Source organism: Rhipicephalus sanguineus, chromosome 1, assembly GCF_013339695.2.
Source record: "Rhipicephalus sanguineus isolate Rsan-2018 chromosome 1, BIME_Rsan_1.4, whole genome shotgun sequence".
NCBI classification, from domain to species: domain Eukaryota; kingdom Metazoa; phylum Arthropoda; class Arachnida; order Ixodida; family Ixodidae; genus Rhipicephalus; species Rhipicephalus sanguineus.
Window position 1 is genome coordinate 105225535 of NC_051176.1, and position 22389 is coordinate 105247923.

At 46.3% G+C, this 22389-nt stretch overlaps 1 protein-coding gene across 1 annotated transcript in view; it reads right to left on the reverse strand.

Moving 5' to 3' along the window:
* Positions 1-22389, reverse strand: part of LOC119378552 (protein qui-1) — a 285309-nt gene that overhangs the window by 29347 nt on the left and 233573 nt on the right. Inside the window, exons 15-19 of the mRNA XM_037647671.2 lie at positions 21836-22099; positions 9103-9226; positions 8714-8901; positions 3232-3578; positions 1371-1548 (exon numbers count right to left, since the gene is read on the reverse strand). Of these exons, the coding sequence (XP_037503599.1) occupies positions 1371-1548; positions 3232-3578; positions 8714-8901; positions 9103-9226; positions 21836-22099 (1101 nt within the window). The remainder of the gene's footprint in view (positions 1-1370; positions 1549-3231; positions 3579-8713; positions 8902-9102; positions 9227-21835; positions 22100-22389) is intronic.

Genomic DNA, 22389 nt, shown 5'->3' on the forward strand with positions numbered 1-22389 from the left:
AATTGTCTTTGCATATTTATTCTGCTTTTTATGCTACCTTTAGACTTCTGAGACTCGCGCGAACCAAATATTTCTTCGTTATAGCCGATATCGCGGCGGCTCTCACGTTTTCGGTTTGGTTACAAAAAGAAGAAATGTCACTGAAATCAAGCGTGACCGACCAAAGTTCGTATTGAGTACGCTATAACCGATCATTCGCTACATTAGCGTGTATAACGAGGTTAGGTGGTATTATTATTTGATATGGAAACATATACGTATGTGCACATATACAAAGCACAAACGCACGAGAACATATGACTGACCTAATAATACACATTGCTGGGTTAGGTGGTGCAGGATGACGAAAGAAGCAATACAGACATGGCGCAAGTCCATGGTACTTCTTTCCAGCCTCGCATTTCGCTGCATGGTTTCGCATTTCATAAGTTTCGGTAAAATAAATGCGAGCAACCGAACTGCCACGGGATGGGTACGGAAGTGTAGGCATTCATCCATCGCCGTGCCACACTTCATGTCCCTTGCATTGCCTTCAACGTCCACTTCGAGTATGGCAGCGAACCTAAGCAAATCTCCGCTATTATGTATATGGAAGCTCTCGCCTACCGATTCCCAGACATAATCGCGCACATCCACGGGCAAAACAAAGCGCACAAGAGTGTCAAAGTGCACGGAGGCGAGGACAGAAACTTGAGTGCTGTTTAGAAAGCCATATAATTATTGTGGTTGAAAAAGCCGTTAATTCTTGTTTCAGGAGCACCAGTATCACAGAAATGCGCGAGTTAGCCAAGGGCTTTTGGTTTATTTCATGCAAACATGGATTACGGCTCTGGTCATTGCATTTAAGATCACAAGAAGGATACATCAGTTTAAACGTTATGCTCATGTGCTCGTATTTATTAAAATTGCCACCACGCATCGCATAAAGTCCTCACTAGGGAGCCTTCATGCAAGTCATGTAGTGGTTTCCTACAGTCCTCATTAAACTTCTTAATCGCATTCCTATTTTAGGCAGTAACCAATGCACTTTGTGTATATTTTGTGTATCTACAGTTTGCAATTTGTCAAATTTGTGTATATATAGTTTACAAGGCAGAGGCATAATATTATTTTCCCCTCTGGGAAAATAAGGGTTATCTCAAGTTGCTTTGAAAATGATAATAAAAAATAACCCACATTGCAGAGCTCTGTTTTAAATACTTGGCTGCAGCAGTGCCATAATCTAACGAATTCAGTCAACCGGTATATTTTTTAAAATTGCGCTTATAGACTCTTTCAAAAACACCACCACAATATCTCTCCATTGTGGACCAATGAAAAGGATGTTGCGCATAAAAAAAAAGGGACTGGGCCCGAGGAGGGGAGCGTACCAGTGACAGCTACGCTTCCGTCCCTGGAGAGAGCTACGCAAGACACGGGGTCCTTGTGCACGTCCACCTTCTTGGACTTTGGCTGAGGGTGGCACATCTCGCTCTTCTTCAGGTAGAAGTTCCACACTACGATCTTGTTGCCAGCCGCCGTGATTAAAAACGTGTCCCTACTTTGAGCCTGAAAGTGACAGGAGAAAGAGACCGACAAAGGGTGAGCGCATACAGGGAGCCCCAGCTAACTTTAGCCAGAGGTCAAAAATATGGCGACGCACTCAATGACGACGCGACAAAATGCATATTGCTGACCATTGCATGGAGTAAGTCACACTATTTTTAGATGCGAAGCATCTTATGGCGGAGTTCAATCCGGTGGTGGTGGTGGTGGTGTGCGGCGTGACCGCCCTTACTGCGCATGCGCAAACCCTCTCCCCACATCTCCTCTCCACTCCCCCTCTCCACTCCTCTCCCCTCTCCCCCTATTCCCACCCTCTATGAAACGCGGGCTCGACATGCCGAAGCGCTGCTTCGCATCGCCTCATGGTCCCCTTTAGCGGGAGATGATGTAATTTTGTTGTTTTCTGCCTAACTGCTTAATCAGGTAACACCAATTAACCAACTTTTGAAGCAACGAAGCTGGGCAACAAATTATTCCAATTGGAAAGTTGCGGATCGGTTCGCAACGTCCGATTAGACAGTTTCGAGTATTTTACCTATTAATGATCAGTGTTTTTCTGCTTACTGCAGATGCCCGTGAAGTACATGAAAATACCACGTAGCATGCCCGCTTTAGCGCCGCGATACGCCTCGAAATTATTCCCGAGTCCAAAAACGGAGACACAGACGAAAGTTTAGATGTGTTGCACCGACACCGTATGTTTTCTCGCATTCTTCGTCATGGCTTGCGCATTAATCGCCAGTGGAAGAAATAGAGGGGCGCTTTCCGGTCCACTAGAAGCCTCGCACGCGAGCGCGAGCGCTGGCCCTAAGTGGTTCCACCTAAATGTGTCTGTATATAAAGCTCTGACAAAAAATTCGGCAGATCCCACGGCTTAGCGTAGACATTCTCGCTGACTGCGAAGCAGTCAGCGAGAATGTCTACGATGCATTTTTTGACTTTGAGCCAAGCGTTACAACGTCACTACATACGTTAGTCAAGTTTGCGGCTTCGAACTACCTTCTCACGTTATCTATCACGCTTAATCACTGCGAACGGTTGCATAAATAACGCGGTATTTAGTGAATATGACTGCTCTGGAAAGTCACAAATGCGTGTGCCCAGCTGAGGCAAATCCCTGCTCTTCTCGTTATTCTATTGCTGGTCGAACGACCGTTGTGCAGCTCCCGTACACTATCATGAGGAGGGTGATTATGATGACGGTATTTATTGGTATACCCTTTGAAGCGGGGCGGCGACAACTAGCCACCTGGCCTATTATAAACAGAATAAGACCCCCATAGGTGTTCTAGTCGTCATGGGTCTTGACCGCTGACCCACGGGATCGAATTCCGGCCGCATTTCGATGGAGGCAAAGTGCTAGAGGTCCGTGTCCTTAGATATAGGTGCACGCTAAAGAACCCAGGTGACCGAAGTTTCCGGCGCCCTCCAATACGGCGTCGCTCACAATCATATCGTGGTTTTGGGACGCAAAACCCCAAGAATTACTATTATGATACGGATAACGTCGGATTATAATCAGACAAAGGTAGACTTCGATAAACGAAATAACATTCGTATATCGCAGTCAAGCATTCTATTTTTCGGCTTTTTCTTTTATTTCTATAGAAACTATAGCGCCAGAGCTCATCTAATGTATCTTTGTGAGAAACAAAACCTCCTCGAAACGTCCTTCCTTGTACGCACCTGAATGGCGACCACGGGGGCGTCCGGGTGCGCAGCGAGGGTCTGCACCAGGCGCGCCGAGTGGATGTCGAAGACGAACGCCTTGCCGTCGCGCGTGCCCAGCACGCAGCGGCAGTTGTCGCGCGCGAAGCCGATCGCGCTGACGCGGCCTGCGTACCCTTGCAGGCAGTGCACGTCCGAGCCCGTGGTGAGCGAGCGCACGCGCACGCACTGGTCAGCGCAGCCGAGCAGCAAGAATGTGCTGTCGCCCGAGATGCTGAGCCGCTCGACGGCCGCCGGAAGTGAAAGCGTGTTGAGCAGCGTGAATGTCTCCAGGCACCAGATGCACACCGTGCAGTCCGAAGACGCTGCGCGAAAAGGCACGGCACACATGCGTGGTCAATCGGCGTGTGTTTGAACCGTTTTGGCTTTGCTTACGAGCATTCTCAAGCAAACTACGTCCGAGCAAGGTCAATCATTTTCTCTTAATATCTACTGATGGACTATTTGGTGAGCTATGATATTTGATGAAGCAGCGTACGAAGGACAAAATTACGTCCGCATAAAAAATGACGCAAACACAAGCGCTTGTGTTTGCGTCATTTTTATGTGTGTGCGATTGTGTACTTTGTGCGCTGCTTCATCAAACATTTTTCGCGTTGAAAGCAAAATGGAGCCGTAGCCGAGACCTTACACAAACTCGGAGAAGGAGGAGGAGAAATAACTTTTTATTTGGGGCATGCGGCTACGTGCCAGAATATACATCAACGAAAAAATAATATCTAGCATCACTGCTCCGTGTTCCAACCACACGAAGCCAACCGACGACGATATCAAAGAAACGCGGAGTATTACGAGTGCAGTCACAAACGTGTGGGTTTGGCTCCAACCGGCGGCAAATTGCCCTTATTCGGTCTACCTTTCTTTCGACGACGACGCTCCATTAAATGCACGCAGAAAAATGCTTGAGACATACCCTCGCACGCGCATGTCTACGGAGGTCTCTGTGTGATCGGTGCCTTCCTTTATACCTTTATCAGTGTATAGGGTGGCAAACAGGACACACTTTTAGAATGATCTTCTTACCATCCTTATTTCACATTCACTCTCCTCTCAGCATGTCTTAAGTTTTGGTGTGTTTTTACTACTATAGGCGCTGATCTACATATACGAACCTCTTTTCGAGCCATTTCTTTCACCCCTAATGTTGGGCAGTAAACTGGAAAACTCATCAAATGAATCTCTCTTTTCTCACGCTATTTCTCTCTCTTTAATACGCCAATGCTCCCTGTTGTTAATTTATTTATAGATACTGTGATCCTTCATGCAAAAGATCATCGCAAGGTGGGAACAGTGGATTACAAAATGTACAGGCATGAAACAATCAAGATACAATAAATCAATAAGGGCAATGCAATGTACAAAAGTATAATCCGAATTGCTATTTACAGTAATTAGAATATAGCGTATTATACAATGCGATAATTAGTGAGGACTTCCGTGATGCGGTTGTTCCATTCATTAACAGTTCCAAGAATAAAGGAATACTTTTAGCAAGTTAATCCGTGAAGTTAGAGGACTTATCGTTTAACTGTGTCGCTTGCGAGCATAGGTCGGCAAAAAATGTAGAGCTTACTCAGACTCACTCATGTAATATATTTTGCCCTTAGGGCTCACTCGGACTCAGACTCACTAAAAGTTTTCTCAACCGCACTCACTCTGACTCAAACTCACCTAAGTATTACTCACTTGGACTCACTCAGACTCTGACTCACGGCTCGATATGAGTCTGAGTGAGTCTAAGTGAGCCGACTCATGAGTCCGTTAGCGTATAATTAGCTTTTTAGATCAGGATGTCAACGCACTTAAACGATAATATCTCGCATAATCGGTGCTCTACGATACGCATTTTGATCTCGTACCTTCACATACGAGCTATCAGTTATTGCAAACCGGTAAGGACATATTTATTGAATGATACGACTCACACGAGATATTTTTATCAAGAACGTCTTTTGAAAAATTTTGCGGAGGGGTGGGGCGTCGAGGCACGCCTCTGATCAATGAATATTGAGCTGGCGTATGAACGCTAGTGCGTTGAAGTATCTGCGAATAGAAATGAGTATCAATGTGAGCCGTCATAAGGCGGATAGTATAATGCTGTAGTTGAGTAGTCATCACCACAGGTCGGCAAAAAAATGAGAGCAAACTCAGGCTCACTCACGAAATATAATTTGTGCTTAGGGCTCACTCGGACTCACCAAAATATTCCTCAGCCGGACTTACTCGGACTCAGACTCACTAAAATTTGTCTCAGCCGAACTCACTCGAACCCAAACTCACCAGAATATTAATCACCCGGACTCACTCAGACTCAGACTCCCGGCTCGACCTGAGTCTGAGTGAGTAGGAGTAAGTCGACTCATGAGTGAGCTTGCCTACCTATGCTTGCGAGTGGCATAAACAGTGTTTAATAAGTGAGGTCTCAACATTTAAATGTCAATTCAATAATTGGAAGAGAATACGTAAGGCGACAACTTCGACTTCTATCCACAACAGATTGCAGGCCATTTCTCATTATTAGCGCAGACACCAGACAGTTTTAGAATAGGGTTCGTAGCGCTAGCGTTCGTTGGGTACGATACGCTATATTCGTAACTTAACGTGGGTACCCAAGAGGATAGTGTTGTAAAGTGACGTCAGTCCCCATCAAACTGCTCTGCACGTGCTGGTGACGCATGCGCCTTTCATTTGCTCTTACACCCCCGCCCCTCCCATTCAGTTGCTTTATCTACGCTTCCAAGTGGGAGGAATAAACGATTAGGTTTCGTCGCTCAACTGCGTGCTGTCGTACTTTGTACACCCACCCTGTGTGTGTCGGAACTATGTAACAGATAGCGTATGACGCATGCGCAGTGGCGACAAACGCTAACGCAAAGCTTTGCGTACCCTATTCTAAAACTGCCTATTGACGTCCGACTGTAAGAGAAAAAGAGAGAGAGGCAAGGAGGTTAACCAGACACACGTCTGGTTTGCTACCCTGGAAGGGGTAAAGGGGTGAAAAGAGAGAGGTTAGACCGAGAAGACGTACGTCTCTCTTTTGCACTTTTTCTCGTTGATTAATATTACGGTTACTCAATGAATCCCATATCATCACAGCATATTTCAACGTAGGTCGAACACGTGTTTTACATGCTAGAATACGCACAGGATAGATAATCGTGCTGGCGGCTGAAAAATGTGACGTCGGCATTGCTATTCTAGAAGACCTTCCATTTTCGGGATTCCTACTTACTTTCAGAGGTCACGGGAACGATAATGAACTGTATGGTTAAGCGTCATAAGGCAGAAACTCGGATGGATGTGCGAAGTGCGGCTCAGAGAAGCAGCCGAAGAACTGTCCGGCTGCGCAAGGCCTCATTTAACGATATTCAGCAACAGGCGCTCTTGCTGTGTCGAATGGGCGCTATATCTGTTTCGTTTTGTTCAGGCGTCGCAATATTGCACATTTTGCAGGGCATGACCACGCAACATCCGCCAAACCAACTAACAACCGCTACAAATCTCAAACACGCAATATTCTGCACCCATAATTATTTTTCGGCCCAACGCTAAGCCTCGGCCAACTTAGAGAGAGAGGGAGGCAAATGTTATTCGGTAAAGAGGATCTCGTGATTAACAACTTACTTTATGTCTGCATTTGACGGCTGCCAGAAAAGAAACATCCCGACTAAAATGAAGACAGAGCCAGACAGATAGAAATAGCGCCGGTATTACTTGCAGAAGCAGTGAAAGTTTTACGTAGGTTACGTATTTTCGGGATTAAAAGCGGCCACCATGTGATTGGAAAGAACTTCTGCAGACAACGAATGAGACACGTCTCCAAAATGAAGAATCGCGGAAGAGCGGCTGTGGTGGGAACGGCTCTATTCTCCCAAAGTTACCGAATTTCGACGCTCGGAGGAGGAAGCCATTCTACGAACGGACATTTATAGAAACCGCCAGAGGCACCGCCCCTGAAGAACTTGCGCAGGTTTCACAGCCTACATAAAAGAGCCCGAGGAGATAAAGTACACCAAAGAGAATTCTCGGAAAGGCACAGCGCGCGAAAAAAAAAAAGCATAGAAGACGAAACCTGGCGAAGACAGCCTTTTTGAATCACACGTCGCGGTTTCGCAGTAAAAGGAGCAAGAAGAACAAATTTCTCCGCAGAGAGCACACAAATCGTTCGTCACCGCGCGGCTTTCCATTTACCTTAGCAGAGCGTGCTTGACGGACCGTACGTGAGAGCCTCTTATTGTATACCGTAGAAGCCGATACTTCCAAAAGGAAACACCTTAGCCCGGGTTCTACGAATCGTGAAAAACTCTGCAGACTGCTGTGGCTGTCAGGAATGTTTCGCGAGTTTGTTACTCGTTTTCTTATTTGCACAGGATGCCTAGGGCCGAGCTCACAAAGTTTTCCTTTTCGAAGTGGTCATTGCCGTAGTCCAGCAGTCTAGTCCAGCAGCTATCCACCATCAGGACCAAACCTGGTCCTTTCCAAACAGCAACCAGGGCAATGAGAGACGATGTACTGCGAGTCACCCTCCTTTATATTGTATACATACGTCTAAGCAATACAAAACAAGCATTTAGTAAATAGTAATTCAACGAATATGCCAAGTTGCGCCTTTGTTCGTCCTCATTTCTGTTGTCCCGCTCTTTACGATCAAGTTCCAAAAAAAAAGAAAGAAGGGAGTAAAAATGTCGCAGTGAAAATACCATCCGCTTCGCCTCAAAGCCATGTCGCCAGGTTGCTGCAGACACCCCGAGCTGTACACCCCGAGCAGCATTTTTAGAGCATAAAAATTATAAAATTTTCACCACTTAAGAGATCATCTGATGAGATCGTCTTAACCCATATATGTCCAAACTCAGAAAAAATGACAAAACAAATTTTTTTTCACAAAAAGTGTACTTCTACTCTCAAAAGAAAGCACAAGTTCTTTATTTACTGCCAGGTAAACGCAACACTGTTTTTCAAGCCGTCCTATACACATAGGACACTGGTCATTAGGGGTGCTATGTGCGGGTGTGGTAAGCCTTGAAACATTTCACGTGCACACCGACATTGCTCTTCTTCCTCTCCATGAAGTATTTCATACAAAGCACGCGTTTACCCGGAGAAAGCGGTCGGCATTTCACGTGCACTTCTTTCTCTCCATGATGTCTGTCACACAAAGCACGCGTTTGCCCGGAGAAAGCGGTCGGCGCGTGGCAGCATGAAAAGAAAGCAATGTCTAGGCTTGCACACGTTGAGAATGAGGCCTGCTTGATGTGCTCTAGGTGGCACTAGTCATCAGCTAAAGAAATAGTGATGTTAGAGAGCATCAAAGAAGCGTCCTGTATGTAGGACAGTGGACATATATGGGTTAATGTATCCACAGCTGTTCGAAGGAACGTAAGTTGATACAACGCTACAGTGCAGCAGGGAAGGTGAATACTGAGCAAACATTGCGTACCGGTGGCGAATATATCATCGCCGCGGTTGACGGCCACGGCGCTGACCACGCCGCGGTGGTTCTCGAGGCGCTGCACCAGCTGCCCGGTGTCCAACCGCGCCAACACCACCACGCCGATCTCGGAGCCGCTCAGCACCAGGTCCTCGGCATTCGTGCACGTTACGCACAGCACGCCGGCCACGTGGTGACTGCGCCAGACAGGTACAGCGTCAAACTCGCGAGTGGAAGTTACTCGCTTGCACGGCACTCAGTTAGGCGAGCTCGCCCTTCAGCAAGCTTAGAAAGATTAGAACAACGTTAAAGTAATAGGACGGTTGCAGGAAATTACCGACCCTGTCATATATAACAGGTTGCACGCTAGGAGAGGCCGTATTTGAATAGGTGCTTACCTTAGCCTCCTCCTCAGCTCGCCCGTCGCCGGGTCCCAAACGAGCACGTCCGTGTCCTCGGAGCCACTTAGCAGGTGCAGGCCCGATGGGGACATGTACAGGCAAGTTATGGCGGCCTTGTGGCCTGCGTGCGAATCGCGACGTTCAAGAGAGACGCATAGCCGCGAACATGATCAATCAATCAATCAATCAATCAATCAATCAATCAATCAATCAATCAATCAATCAATCAATCAATCAATCAATCAATCAATCAATCAATCAATCAATCAATCAATCAATCAATCAGTAAGGTTCCCACTGCCAACTACAAATAAACGCTTCAACCAAATTGAAGACCAAATGGAGTCAACATAAAGCGCGGACACAACTACGCTGCCGATCCAAGGATGAGTATACAAGAAGTTGCCAATTTAGAAATACAGCCTATAAATTGGTTTGATTCTGAAGGATGATCAGGTGACGAATTATAGTATAATGTAGAGGCCAGGTATACACGAGGGACTTTATGGACCACGGAGTGTTAGCGCACTATATTTGATTGCTGTAAATAAAGTGCATATTTTATTGATAGATTGAGCTGAACGTTACAAAACAACATAAGGACTATATGGGAGACGGCGTCGTTCCATGGTGTATTTAACCAGTTGAACTTGTTTATAGCGCCCTTAGCGAGGTGCACTAACGTTCAGTTAATCAACCAGGCAGGGCCGGGAACCGAACCCCTGACGTCGCACCGAGCAGCATACGCAACGCTGTGCATTGAAATCTGCTCCGTTCCTATAGCCATCCTTCAAATAGAACGTGTGATCCATTGTTCAGATGTACCAATCTTTTTTGCCAAGGTCATGTAGGCTGACACGACGGTCTTAAATTTACATGCGTGCGCCACACATCGGTACTTGTAGCAGAAGAACCTCAGTGAAAACAAAAGCGGCATTGCTTACGGGAATGGATCATATTTCCGCACTTTACGGTATAAAGCTATCAATGCCTGCTCGGCCAATGATGAAACGGTGACTGTTTCTTTATTCTTGTGTCTGTACGAAACTATGTATTCATCAAATTTTCGCGTGCATTTAGAATCGCGACAATGCAACGAAAAGTCGCGCTGCGCCCTTACAGTTGGTAGTCGGCGTTTGTGTTTTCTGGGTCTCTTGTGTCCATGCTGCACACCTCACCTTCTTTTAAGATGAATTCCTACGAACCAACTCAACTTCCGGTCATTCGCGACTGTGTATCGCTAGCAGCAACCTGGAAAAGGGTGTAGTATTTTTATATTGGTCATAAACAATGAGCTTATGGTGAATATTAAACCAACTGTTTAATTACCACGCATACAGTTTATATCCCAACTATATTTATAACGCATTTAGAAAAAAAAAATCCATTTCAATGACGCACGATTTTTTTCTCCCAAGTTTAAAAGGAGAGTCCGCAAAATATATATGTAAACGAGTAACCGGCCCAGCCTCTCGCTTGCTCACCGCAGCAGTGCTGGTCTCTAAAGTGATGCAAAAGGACTAAAAATAATTCACGCCTGGCCGCGCGGCTGCACCGCTTTTACTGGGTGTTTATGCTGCAGCATGGCCACAACATTTCCGCTATAGGCGAGCCCCTCGTTCGGACTGACGACTGCTTGCGACATTGGCTGCAGGTTGACGATACCAAACCAAGTTCTGAAAGATTTCAGCGAAAACCAGACGGGGTGTTTACCATACAGATTTCTAATAATAATAAAAAAGAAGGCTATGAGCACAGCAAACGTGGAATTCTTGCAGAGGAGCTCCTAGGAGAGACGGATATGCTTCGCCTCTAATAACATTACTTTAGAAGACTAATCAACAAAATCGAATTAACTTTTTTAATAGAGCCTCAGGGGCAGTCGCTTATATGGAAACAATGGTTGCAGTCACGTTTTAATACATTTCTGTTGGTTTACAAATATTGGACAGCGAATGTCACTCTATATATGTTCATTATCGAGTATGGTTGCTTTATCGGGGGTTGGTTACCTGCCTAAACCACTAAATTATTATGAGGCAGGTCGTAGTGAAGGGTTTCGGGTAATTTCGACCATCTGATGTTCTTTAACGTGCACTGACATCGTACAGTACATAGGTCCCTGGCATTTCGCCTCCATCGAAATCATCATCTAATATCAATGCTAGTTAAGTATAGGAAATATGGAAACCGAGCCATACCCACTGCCAAGTCAGACGAAAACACGGGACGCTTACATCTGATATTGTATCAGGGTGGCCTTTTTCCGCGATCCCAGTGTGCTCGCGGTTCCCAGTTGCCTGACTTCAGCGTTGAAATTCTGCGACGAATCTCTCGAATTAGATGCAATTTTGAAGATTTGAAAAAGAAATAAAGAGATGGGTGTGTACAAAAGTGTCTACCTCCAAATTTGCAAAACAAGTTGCTAACAACGCACTTCATTCATAAATATTTCCCAATTAGTCTTCTGGAAACCATGTTAATAGAGGTGAAGTATATGCATAAACAGTTACTGCATTGCGACAATCACCTTGCAGGAGCCAAATTACGGGCGTGCCAGCCGCGTTGGATCAATGACTGCGATGTTCTGTTTGCGGAGCTTTTGTCTTTGATTCCAGGCTCCGGATGAGCGTATTGCGGTGGAGTGTATTTTGACAAACCTTTAAGTGTTTATATTTGCATTCAAGTTAAAGGTATCCCAGCAGCTACGCCTCCGACCCGTCGTGGTAGATCTAAGCGGCGAAGGTGTCGCCCCACTTTTCTCGAGAAGGCAGGCGAAATTCTCGGTCACAGCTGTCGCATTTCGACAAGGGCGATATGCAAATACAGCCGTGTACTTAAGTTTCGGGTTTGCGTAGAGGTACCCTGAGGGGTCAAAAATAACGCGGAGTCTCCCATTACGGCTTGCCTCACGATGAGATGGTAGTCTCGGTATTTAAACTGCAGAATTTTTATTTCTAGCTACGCGTTCATCACGCGATGTCTTCGAATAGAGAGTATCGTCCGAAGAGTTAAGCTCTTCGTTACCACTCCCTAGTGAGGAGGAAAAATCTGTTGCCGTTACGGGAGTGCATAACTGTTTCTGGGTGGCAGATTTAAGCTCGCTAGAGATACAATAAATAAGGTTGATAAAGTTCTCGAGTTGCTTGATTACTGACAAAAATGGATCGCGCGGACACTCCCCATGGCAATATCGCTGTTGTGTATACATTGACGCCTCGTTAGCCGCATAAAAGAAAGACATACGGCAGTTGTACCTTAAGGACGCCGACGAAATGAACGCGCCCTTTACTCGGCAACGAGGACGTGAGTGCATTTCTGGCTGTGCGCGACTGTCTTGCGTGACTGACTGAACACTGGCCATAGTCTCGATGATATAAGCGGCCTCGGTACAGAAGCTGTGGAGTACTACTATACGAAACAGCCAAACGCACCTGGCCAGAAGCATATAGTATATAAATACGTGCGTTCCGCGACCGGCATATTGCTGCTATACAGCGGTCAAAACGCGACTCGTCGTACATGCGCATCATGCACGAACAGCCCAGATTGTTCCCGCAAGGATTCAGTGCTGGCACGAAGAGCGGCCATTTTTGTCGTACTGACCCAGAAGCTGTCTTGTTTCTTTTTTTTTCTCTCGTTGGGGCTAGTGGTGAGGTGGGAAAAATAAAGTGAGCCATTCCGCTCGGCGGAATGCGGCGGGCGCAACGTCGGCAGCCCTGGTCGCGACGCTTTCACTTTCGCGTCCGTGCACTCGCTAGCGGCTTCGTGGCTTTTGTTTTTTGCAGCGCCCCCCCCCCCCCCCCCTGCTCCCTTCCCCCGACAAGGCCCGTTCTTTCTCAGTGTACGCGCGCGGTACGATGCCGCCAAAGCACTTTATTTTGTTATTTCTTTAACTCATTGTCTCGAAAGGCACGTTGGTAGCCGTACACATGTCTACGCGACCAGACAAAGTACATAATGATCACCATGAAGGCGTGCCCAGCAGGCTGCGGTCACAGAAGTGTGACTGAAGTTGTTGACTCAGTTGAAATATTGTTTTTCTTATTTTTTTAACAACGAATAGGCAAACGTGCGTGAATACTTCACAAAGCATTCGCGCATACGAAACCAAAAGTAGGAGAAGGGCGCTCACGTATGAGGACAAATTTCAGATTGAGCAGATAGCATCCTGAATAATTTATGGGGTTTTACGCGCCAAAAACATGACATAATCATGAGGCCCGCTGTAGTGGGCAACTTGTATTTGGTTTCTTTAGCAATACGTGGTGCATGTTTTGTGCACCTAACGTGATAGGCACGCCAATTGTCCCCAATTTGCGGCCACGCAGTACACACGAGGAAGCTTGATTACGAAAGATGTTAAATTCAGCGCTTTTCTCTTGCTAAAAATGCGGGCTCAAGTGCGAAAATTCACCTTGGAAATGCAAACCTGCGCCTTTGATCGTTGTACTTTCTTGCGTTTTTTATGTATTTAGAGCGATTAGGTTTCTTTGTATATTCCGTTCTTGTTCGTTGTGGCGGTGGGCCGGCGCAATTTCGATGAAAAGGGACTGATTAGAAGCGTGCGAGCTCTTGCGCAACCAGGTTATAGGGGCGCGTTTGTTGTCGTACATCATCGTAGGTCTTCGAGGCGTAGCTGCGGGAGTTATGTTTACTTTTTTAAAAAAAGTACAAATGTGTGCGCTCACTTTCGACCTCAAACGCAGACCTTTGATGCATCAACACTGGAAAATAAATTGCGATATTTCGGCTGAGATGTCTGAGCCCGAATAACATGAAAGTATGTTAATGTCGTTAATTTCCTCACTATCACGCCATCATTTCTTTTATCACAATACGGATGTGACTGCGCGGTCACGAATTGACATAGGTCAAATGGCAACTGTAAGCGAACGCTAATGTCAATGCGTGCCCCTCTAGACTACAGATACGGCAACTTGATTCGCGAGAACAAGTGCACCGCTTTTTGAACGGACGAGCTAACGCACGATAAATCATTCCTCGTAATCAGTCACCATCCTGACAGGCTGTGAAAATAACGTTTATCAACGTCCTCTCGTGTGTTAGCATGAATGAAACGTTGCCGCGTTGTCACTTCCCGAACGAATATTTTTTATGTGCGGAAAGTCCCGACTAGGAGATCGGCTGCGTGTATTGATGTCAGATTTGCGGCGTTTGAGACATGTATAACAGTTGAGTGCCCGCCGTCCGTGCCTTTGCGCGTGCTTAGAAGTTTGGCACGCACAATGGCTGGCACGCTGCAATATCCTGCAGTCGATTGAATTGAGATATCTGGTTTTCACGCGGAATAAATGAATGAATGAACAAAACGTTTAAAGACTAGTGAAACAGGCTAGGTTCTTCGCGGATCTTCCATGCTCCCGCCGGTGAACAGCTCCTCCCATGGGTTACATTACACTGCTGTACACTTCGCACCCATATACGTCCTCCTTTTCTTAACCTCTACAAAGTTCTCGCAATGTCGTGCGAGGCATTGCAGAGAAAGCAAGAAAAAAAAAAAAGAGATCCGCATAGTTACTACGCTACTGAGTTCTTTTTCTTTTTTGTAAATGTAGCATGTTTCATTCAAATCCTTTCAGTGCTCAGACATTCAAATCACAGTTGGCCTTGACTTATAATATCCGTTTACGGATTGAGAGATTCATTACGCAGAAAAGCTGAGAGAAATAATAGTGCCACCACTCACTAACAGTCGCCAACAAAAGTTTGGAGATCACAGATGAGGCGAAGAAAAAAAAAAAAGAGCACGATCAGCGATCGGAATATACTTCGCAATATAGAGAGCGCTGTATAGGATCAAATCAAAGGGAACGGCCTACAAGTGAGCTTGTCCGACAAATGTTATGCACTAACGCATTTCCACATGGCACAGTTCTGCTGAAAAAATGAAGATATAGAAAAGGAAATGAATTTAAACGAAAGATAGGAACCTGGTTTGCTACCAGTTACTATGTTCAGGTAGACTGGTGAGACACTGCATTAAAGCTTTAGTTTATGAGTATAAAAATACCAAGGTTGTAGAGCTGAGTCGGCACCGTGGCGAGGTCCCTAGTTTATTTTTGACCACCGCTGCTGCTTTGGCATGCACTGATATCCAAGTTCACGTATATTCTTTGCATTCTGCCCATGCCTGAATGCGAAGCAATACAGGATGCACTGTAATGAATAATGCATTGGCCGCGTTGGACCGAGTAGAACGATCCTATAATATCCTTTTTGTTGGGGGAGGGGGGGGGGGAGGCAGCAAGGAGGTGGGAGGGTCGTACGGGAGGGGTCAGCGAGTCGGAGTTCTGCAATGTCGCATAGTCATAGCAGAAGTGGAATACTGCTACTGTGATCCCTTGCGCTCATGACGTAACCGTAGCACCAAGAAGATTCACCAGCGCGCCGGAGTTCATACCGTTTGTTCAGCCGCCTACGACATTCAGTAGGTGTGAAACACGATACTAAGTGCGGCACCGCACTCAGTGCATTTTTTTTTTTGCAAACTAAGTTCTTTATTTTTCGTTAGACTGTTATTGGCTCAGTTTTCTTGTAGCCATTTTGACATCGGACAAGCGGGGAGCCGACATGTGAAGCAATAGCTTCGCGAACATAGCTGCAGCGTTACCTTGCGGTTCAGTGGGTGGCTTGTTGAATAAAAAAAGAAGGAAACAAAAAGCAATTACTTATATGGTTGTAGACAAAAGATGAGATGAAAGGACGGTGCTGAGAAGCTGACTTCTCATCCGAACACGTGTCGCTAAGAACCGGCGTCGCCGTCCGAAGAACTATGTTTCACATTATTTTCGCATATCTTCAATTGTGATGCAAAGTTATATGTTCGAATAAAAATAGAAGGAAGAATAAAAATGTTCTGTTGTTTTTAACATTGTAACGCAAACCTATGTCATCTATCTTTTTGATATATGAGAGTTTACGACGCACCCCGGGTCATAATCTCAAAAGATTTCGTTTCTTCCTCTGAATGTTTGAGGCAAGCACGAAGACTTCTTTCCTTTGTCTGTAAGTGCCTGAAGAATGCCAGCGATACATCCACTACACGCCGACCAGCTGAAATGAAAAGCGAAGGCTACTTTAGCAGAGACTTTAGAAGGGTTCGTTATGTATACAGCGGGTATAGATTATGAATGGCTATTCGCTGATCAAATGCGTCTCCAACTCGAAACAAACACAGGCGGATGAATTGCCAAAGCGAGAAAGAAAGAAGTAGGAAAAAAAAAGTGAACAGAGAAGCATGGTTAGGCCAAAATGTCGTTTCCCTGCTCCGTTTGTGCATTAGATATTGACTACCGTGCAGACTTAGTCGTATTATTTGGTTTTGGAGATATCTGGAAATCCTTCCTGGTATGATTCGAAGCTACAGCGCGTAATGTATTAAAAATGTCAAAGGGCGGTGTAACACGTGTGTTCGGTTCTAGTTTCCCCTTTTCTCTCGTTTTTTGTTCTTCTTTTTTTCCCCTTCTCGATATCTCATCATAGACCCAAACATTGAAGGACATGTAGGACGTGTCTGACCCAAGGACTAAGAACGGCCAGTTCGAGTTGAGATGCCCCAGCTTGCTGGGAGTCATTCAAAAAAGAAATGAGGAACAACATTATACGTGCATCCGGTACATGTGCGCAGGCGTATCGCCCCACGTTCCTCAGATTTGGGTCCCACGTGGCGGTTTACGAAGAGATCTGGTGCTTCGATCATTGATCTCTTAAGGCACGTATGTTTTTTGTCACCGATAGTACGGGGGATATACTCGAAAAACAATGAGATTACAAAGCTGCTCCGTGTACCGCCGCTCGAAGCACGTGATCTAGGAGATCAGACAGAGACGAGCAGTGTGTAACGGAATGTAATAATAAAGAAAGCTTTTCATCGAAAATGCGATTTCGCAGTTTTCCACCATCTTCCCCAAGCCCCGAGGAGACGTGCATTCTTCTGATTGGTAGATTTTTTTCACTCCCTCAAAAGAGAAATTGAGAAACAGAGAACAAGTGGCCGAGCCGCCACTGTTCGGAGAGAAGACGTACACTGAGATTCACGCTGAACGCGCGGGTGACTGCGTGCGCGGAGAAAAAAAAAACATTTCAATAGCGGAGGCTCGCTCTATGAGCTTCCTTCTCTTATCCGGGCAGCAGGCTAAACGTAAACACAGTGTTCTCGAGACACACGCGTTCCGAAGCCGGCGAAATGCATAAAGAAACAAACAAACACGCTCCGATATATAGGCCAGCGTGCACCGGAGCAAAGGACGTGGAACTCACAAACGAAACAACAACACGACGCAAGAAGAGCATCTGTGCATCCGTCTTTCGACCGACGTGGGGCAGCAAACTTAAGAATAAACAAACCGGGTAAGCAGCCGGGAGGAACCGCGGCGCGAGGTGGAGGAGAAGGGAGCCAGAAAGAGGCACACGCGCTGGGAAGCGCGTCAGTATAGGAATTGTCCCATCGATCTTCTCTCTTCGACTCCGTAGAGCACGGACTTTCCTTTCATATCCGCACGCAGCATCGAAATGCGCAGACGGCAAAGAATTCACTATCCCTCCCAAATTCTGACAAAAAAATCTCCGATCGGAGAATATACCAAAGCCGAGCAATCGCGAGCCCCTTTCGGCGCTTGTTTTTTTTTTTCCTTTCCGCCGCTGTATACGGAAGGGTAAGGCGTTCAATTGATGACGATTTCGTATACAGCCTATACTCACGATGGTTAGCACACACGCATGCACGCACACAGCGTCCCGTACACATGCGGATTAGGGGCGAAATGCCGGAAGTAATAAGGGAGCGCAGGACAAACACCGGCTGCGATGCGCGCCCCAATCATGGAGTATATACACGATCAGTTTAACGAGGGTGGATGTTGCGCGACACACGAAGGTGGGGGCGCAAGAGCGGTTACGAATCGTATGGCCAAGTGCAGACACGAGAGGGTTCCTCAGTGTAGAGGCTCACTATGTTCGGAACAAAGGGTTTTGGGGCCTTGGCCGAGTCAGTCGTCAGCACAGAAGGCTTTGAAAGCATTATTGCGTTTCTTGAGGACAACTGGTCTTAGAGACAGACTCTAAGCAGTGTCGTATTCTCCTTTCCTTTTCTTTTCTCTCTTTTTCCTTTTCTTGCCCCCCCCCCCTTTTTTTTGTAACATCTCTCTTCTATCATCTTTTATCCCCCTTACCCCTTCCCCCAGCACAGGGTAGCCAGCCGGTCTAAGAACTGGCTAACCTCCCTGTCTTTCCGCTTGTTTCTTCCTTCCTTCCTTCCTTCCTTCCTTCCTTCCTTCCTTCCTTCCTTCCTTCCTTCCTTCCTTCCTTACTATGTTCGCAGAGGACGGCTGCGTAAATACAGCGAAGAAAGCATTGCAGATCCCGTGTATAGCGTTGCACTTTGTGGCCTGTCATCTCGAGGTATAGCTCGTTATTCGGAAATATAAATACAACGCATCACGTAAAGAATGAAAGTAATTGCAGCACTCATCCACTTACGCTTACGAGAAATTTTCATACTCCTTTTAAAAGCGGAACTTGGAAGGCTTACTGTAATACGCGGAACACGACTGTGCTCGCGCTGTTCGTGTTCCCTGGAAGGTGAACGACCGGCAAGAACTCGCTTTACTTGCAGATGCTTCGCAACAGCGAATCCAGCACCAGCTACCTGGTACTCGATAAGTATCCCTTGGTGCAAGCATTGTGTTGACTATCGCAAGTAGTAAAATTTACCATCGCAAATCGGTTCCAAATTGTACTTCTTCATCAAATATTTATGCCATTAAAATGTAATTTTATGTACTCATAAGCTCGCATGTTTTTCATAGGCTTTCGTAATTCATGTATTCTTTCAGTCTAATATTTTTCTGTGTAACTAAGCTATGTGCCGATTTCTCCTGCCGGTACGGTTTTCGATTGTTTGAATTGAATAACGATTTTTCGGCTCATTTTGGAATTTGCCTGCACCAGTCATGTACAAAGGAGACTGGCACGGCATCGTGACATGGGGACCCTGTTCTGCGCATTCTTTTGTTGTAATTATGTTTCGCAAGATCAATTTAACTTCATCTTGAACGTCGCGAGTTAGTGGTACATATCGACTTAAAAAGAGACTCAGTGATGAAAACTTCATCCTCTTTTGAATGCAACCATTTACTGTCCCAATCAGTCGCAGTGACACCTCCAACCTCTATTTGAGTGTTCATCCAATAAACATTTCCAATCATTTCGAGTAATATTGGTAGACAAGAAAATGAAGCAGCAGATAAAATGGCTGGTGCCGCTGAAACGTCAGGCCCCTTGACACGCTTTGAATTTATGCTGCAGGGTTCAAAACATCCTCTACCATGTTCGCCGCAAGTACCAAGACGTTTGACTTAGGTAAATGTTAGATAGGCGTCCTTCCCCTGTAGCACGCTGGCCGGGTATTTCCAGACCGATGCGTTCTCACTGTCCTATACTTGAAGACTTTGTCATAGACAGTGTCCAAGTGCACTGTTCCCGAATGGAGGTAACTGCAACAGTCATGCTGCACGAACCAGTTAATTGAATCTGAACTGGTGTATGATTGCAATTATTGTTGTCCCGTGACCTAGCGCATTCACTCAACCAGAAGAAAGTGCAACGTTCGTGCTCCAACAAGAGGCATGGGTGCTCCACACCCACGCCGGTTGTTGAATATTACATGTGTACCAACATTTCGAGCAGTCGACAATACTAGACACTCCAGCACACATAGCGACCGTTGTGATTTCGAGGCTTTCGAGGCTGCCAACCCTGCGTAATGGGTTGGCAGCTTTTGACCGCCCACTCGTTACGCAATACACATGGTGCGTAATACATGCAATGCACATGGTGCTCCCGGTACGGTTCTACGCTTCTTCCACGAGACACAGCATTTGTTAACGCATCTTCTTGCCCGACATGACGACAGTAGAGGCTCTTTTTCCTAAGCGATTTCAACCACTGGCGTGGCTCTGTGGTAGATACTTGACTGTCACGCAGAATACCTGGGTTTGATTACGGCTCGAGCCCTGATTTTTGTTAGGCTCACTATGGAGAGTTCTTGTAGTGCACGCTGCGATTTTTCAAGGTCAGCGCCTTTTGCAAGGTCATCGCCGTGGACTTTTGGTTCATGGCGCGGTCATTTGAGGTTATGGCATTATTTGTTCAGGGAAGAGGGAACGATTTTTTTGGAGACTTTGAGAATTTATTAGAAATTCCAGGCCGCGTGCTGCGTTATAATGTTTGGCTCGCGTGTCCTCGGGAGTCTCGACTACCGATCGGCAGCGTTTTCTGACCATGCTGAAAAAGTGTTTCAAGTCCCCTTTAAGCAAAATTTTGTGAGCGACTGCCAACCATGCAAACTCCTGACAGTGCGGTCGATGCTTACTTAATGCGGCAAAGAGATGCTGGCGCAAGCTTTAGGGTGTAGGCCTGATGATGCCAGATAATGTGCTTTGGGTATAGGGCTCCTCCACGCGGGCGCGCGCGCGCACGCACGCACGCACGCACGCACGCACACACACACACACACACACACACACACACACACACCACACACACACACACACACACACACACACACACACACACACACACACACACACACACACACACACACACACACACACACACACACACACCATTGTGTGCATAGCTCAGGCTGGCCGTAGCCAAAAACGAAAAGAGCTTCGGCTCGTTTCACAGTAGCTATCGCTATAACAGTGCCGTGATCGTCGCTTGAGAAATTGTGGAAGAAGGTCGGGACGTCGGGAAACTGCTTTCAGCCTCATTAACCACAAGAGAAGGAAGCAAACAATAGGCGCAAGGCGATCGGGGCCGCTATTCTAAAGCATTTTTTTATGTTTGTTTTATTGGTAATGCCCATTCATACTTTCCGTTCTTCGCCACTGGTCAGAACGCATGATCAGCCTACCGTGAACGGTGGACGATAACACTAGCATAGAATCGAGCTGAAGCCGTCGCCGCAATATAGCGACCCACTGGTAATTAAATAAGGGGCGGGGGGCTGCTTCATATTACCGAAGTCTTTCATTATTTTGTTTATAAGTGTCCTTGCGAAACCTTGCACACGATTCTTGCGTGACCGTTAGTTAGTGTCAGTTATGCTGAGCGACAGGACCTAATTACTTGCCTTAACATCGACGACTGTATACGGTACACACAATAAGGACAATGACGCCACCAACAAAGAAAAGTTAAATCGCTTTTAACAAAATGGCAAGTTGGGCTAGTTGGTGCTTGTTCATATCTGAAGAAAAACGGCGCTCAAAAGGACGTAGACAAGAAATAGAGGGAACACACACAACGCCTTTCTTTTTTGTCTACGTCTTTTTTAGCGCTGTTTTTCTTTAAATTAAATCGGTTTTACACGACGTGTTCTCGCGCGTACAGAAAAAAATACGTGTCGAGCAGCCACTAATGTTTCGTATCCAGCAAACGCAACATTCTATTTCTTTTCAGTAGCTTAAACTGCACTTTAAGCCTCATTAAGCAACAAAAAATCTGTGTGGCAGAGACAGATTATTTGCCGTGATAAGGCATTACACCGACCAACTTGAATGGAAAGCACGCAGTTACAGAGAACATGGTTATAGGCACTGAACGGTCCCGAGTTGAGTCTTATAAGACATCATGTGGCAGAGCCAAAGTTAAGCCAAATTTTAGAGTGTATAGGCTGCTGAAGAAGTAGAGCAAGTCGTACCGGCCATGTGTCTCACAAGCTTCTTGGAAGTGAGGTGATAGACGGCGACCAGCTTGTCGTCGGCCTCGGTGGTGCAGAATGCGTGCTGCGAATCGGGTGCGGCCACCAGCTGACGGATGGGCGCCTGCAGTGTGAGCGAGAGCACCTGCGGCGGCAGCGCTAGGCTCAGCCACGATGTCACCGGCACCAGCAGCGGCGTCTTCGCTTGGCTGCACCAGCTGCTCGCCTGGCTCACCAAGTCTCCCAGCACCTTCGAGTTGCCGTCTGCGGGACAGATAGCGGATGCAACTGTGAGGCTTCCGTAGTTGAATGCAGCACAGCGAAGGGCGCCGAAACTTCGTTCGAAATCTTAGCGCACTTCGCACAATTCGCCGAGTGCTCGTGCTTTAAACAATATCGCACTGTGGCGCTGCTATATGCATATAGGCTTAGCCAGATTGGTCGGTCCATGATTTGTTATTGCTATTTGATTTGAAAATATGGTATATTTAAAGTTGGTAGCGAAAAAGCAGTTGGGAAGAAGCAGGCTTAAGATTGCCACTGGAGGGGACACA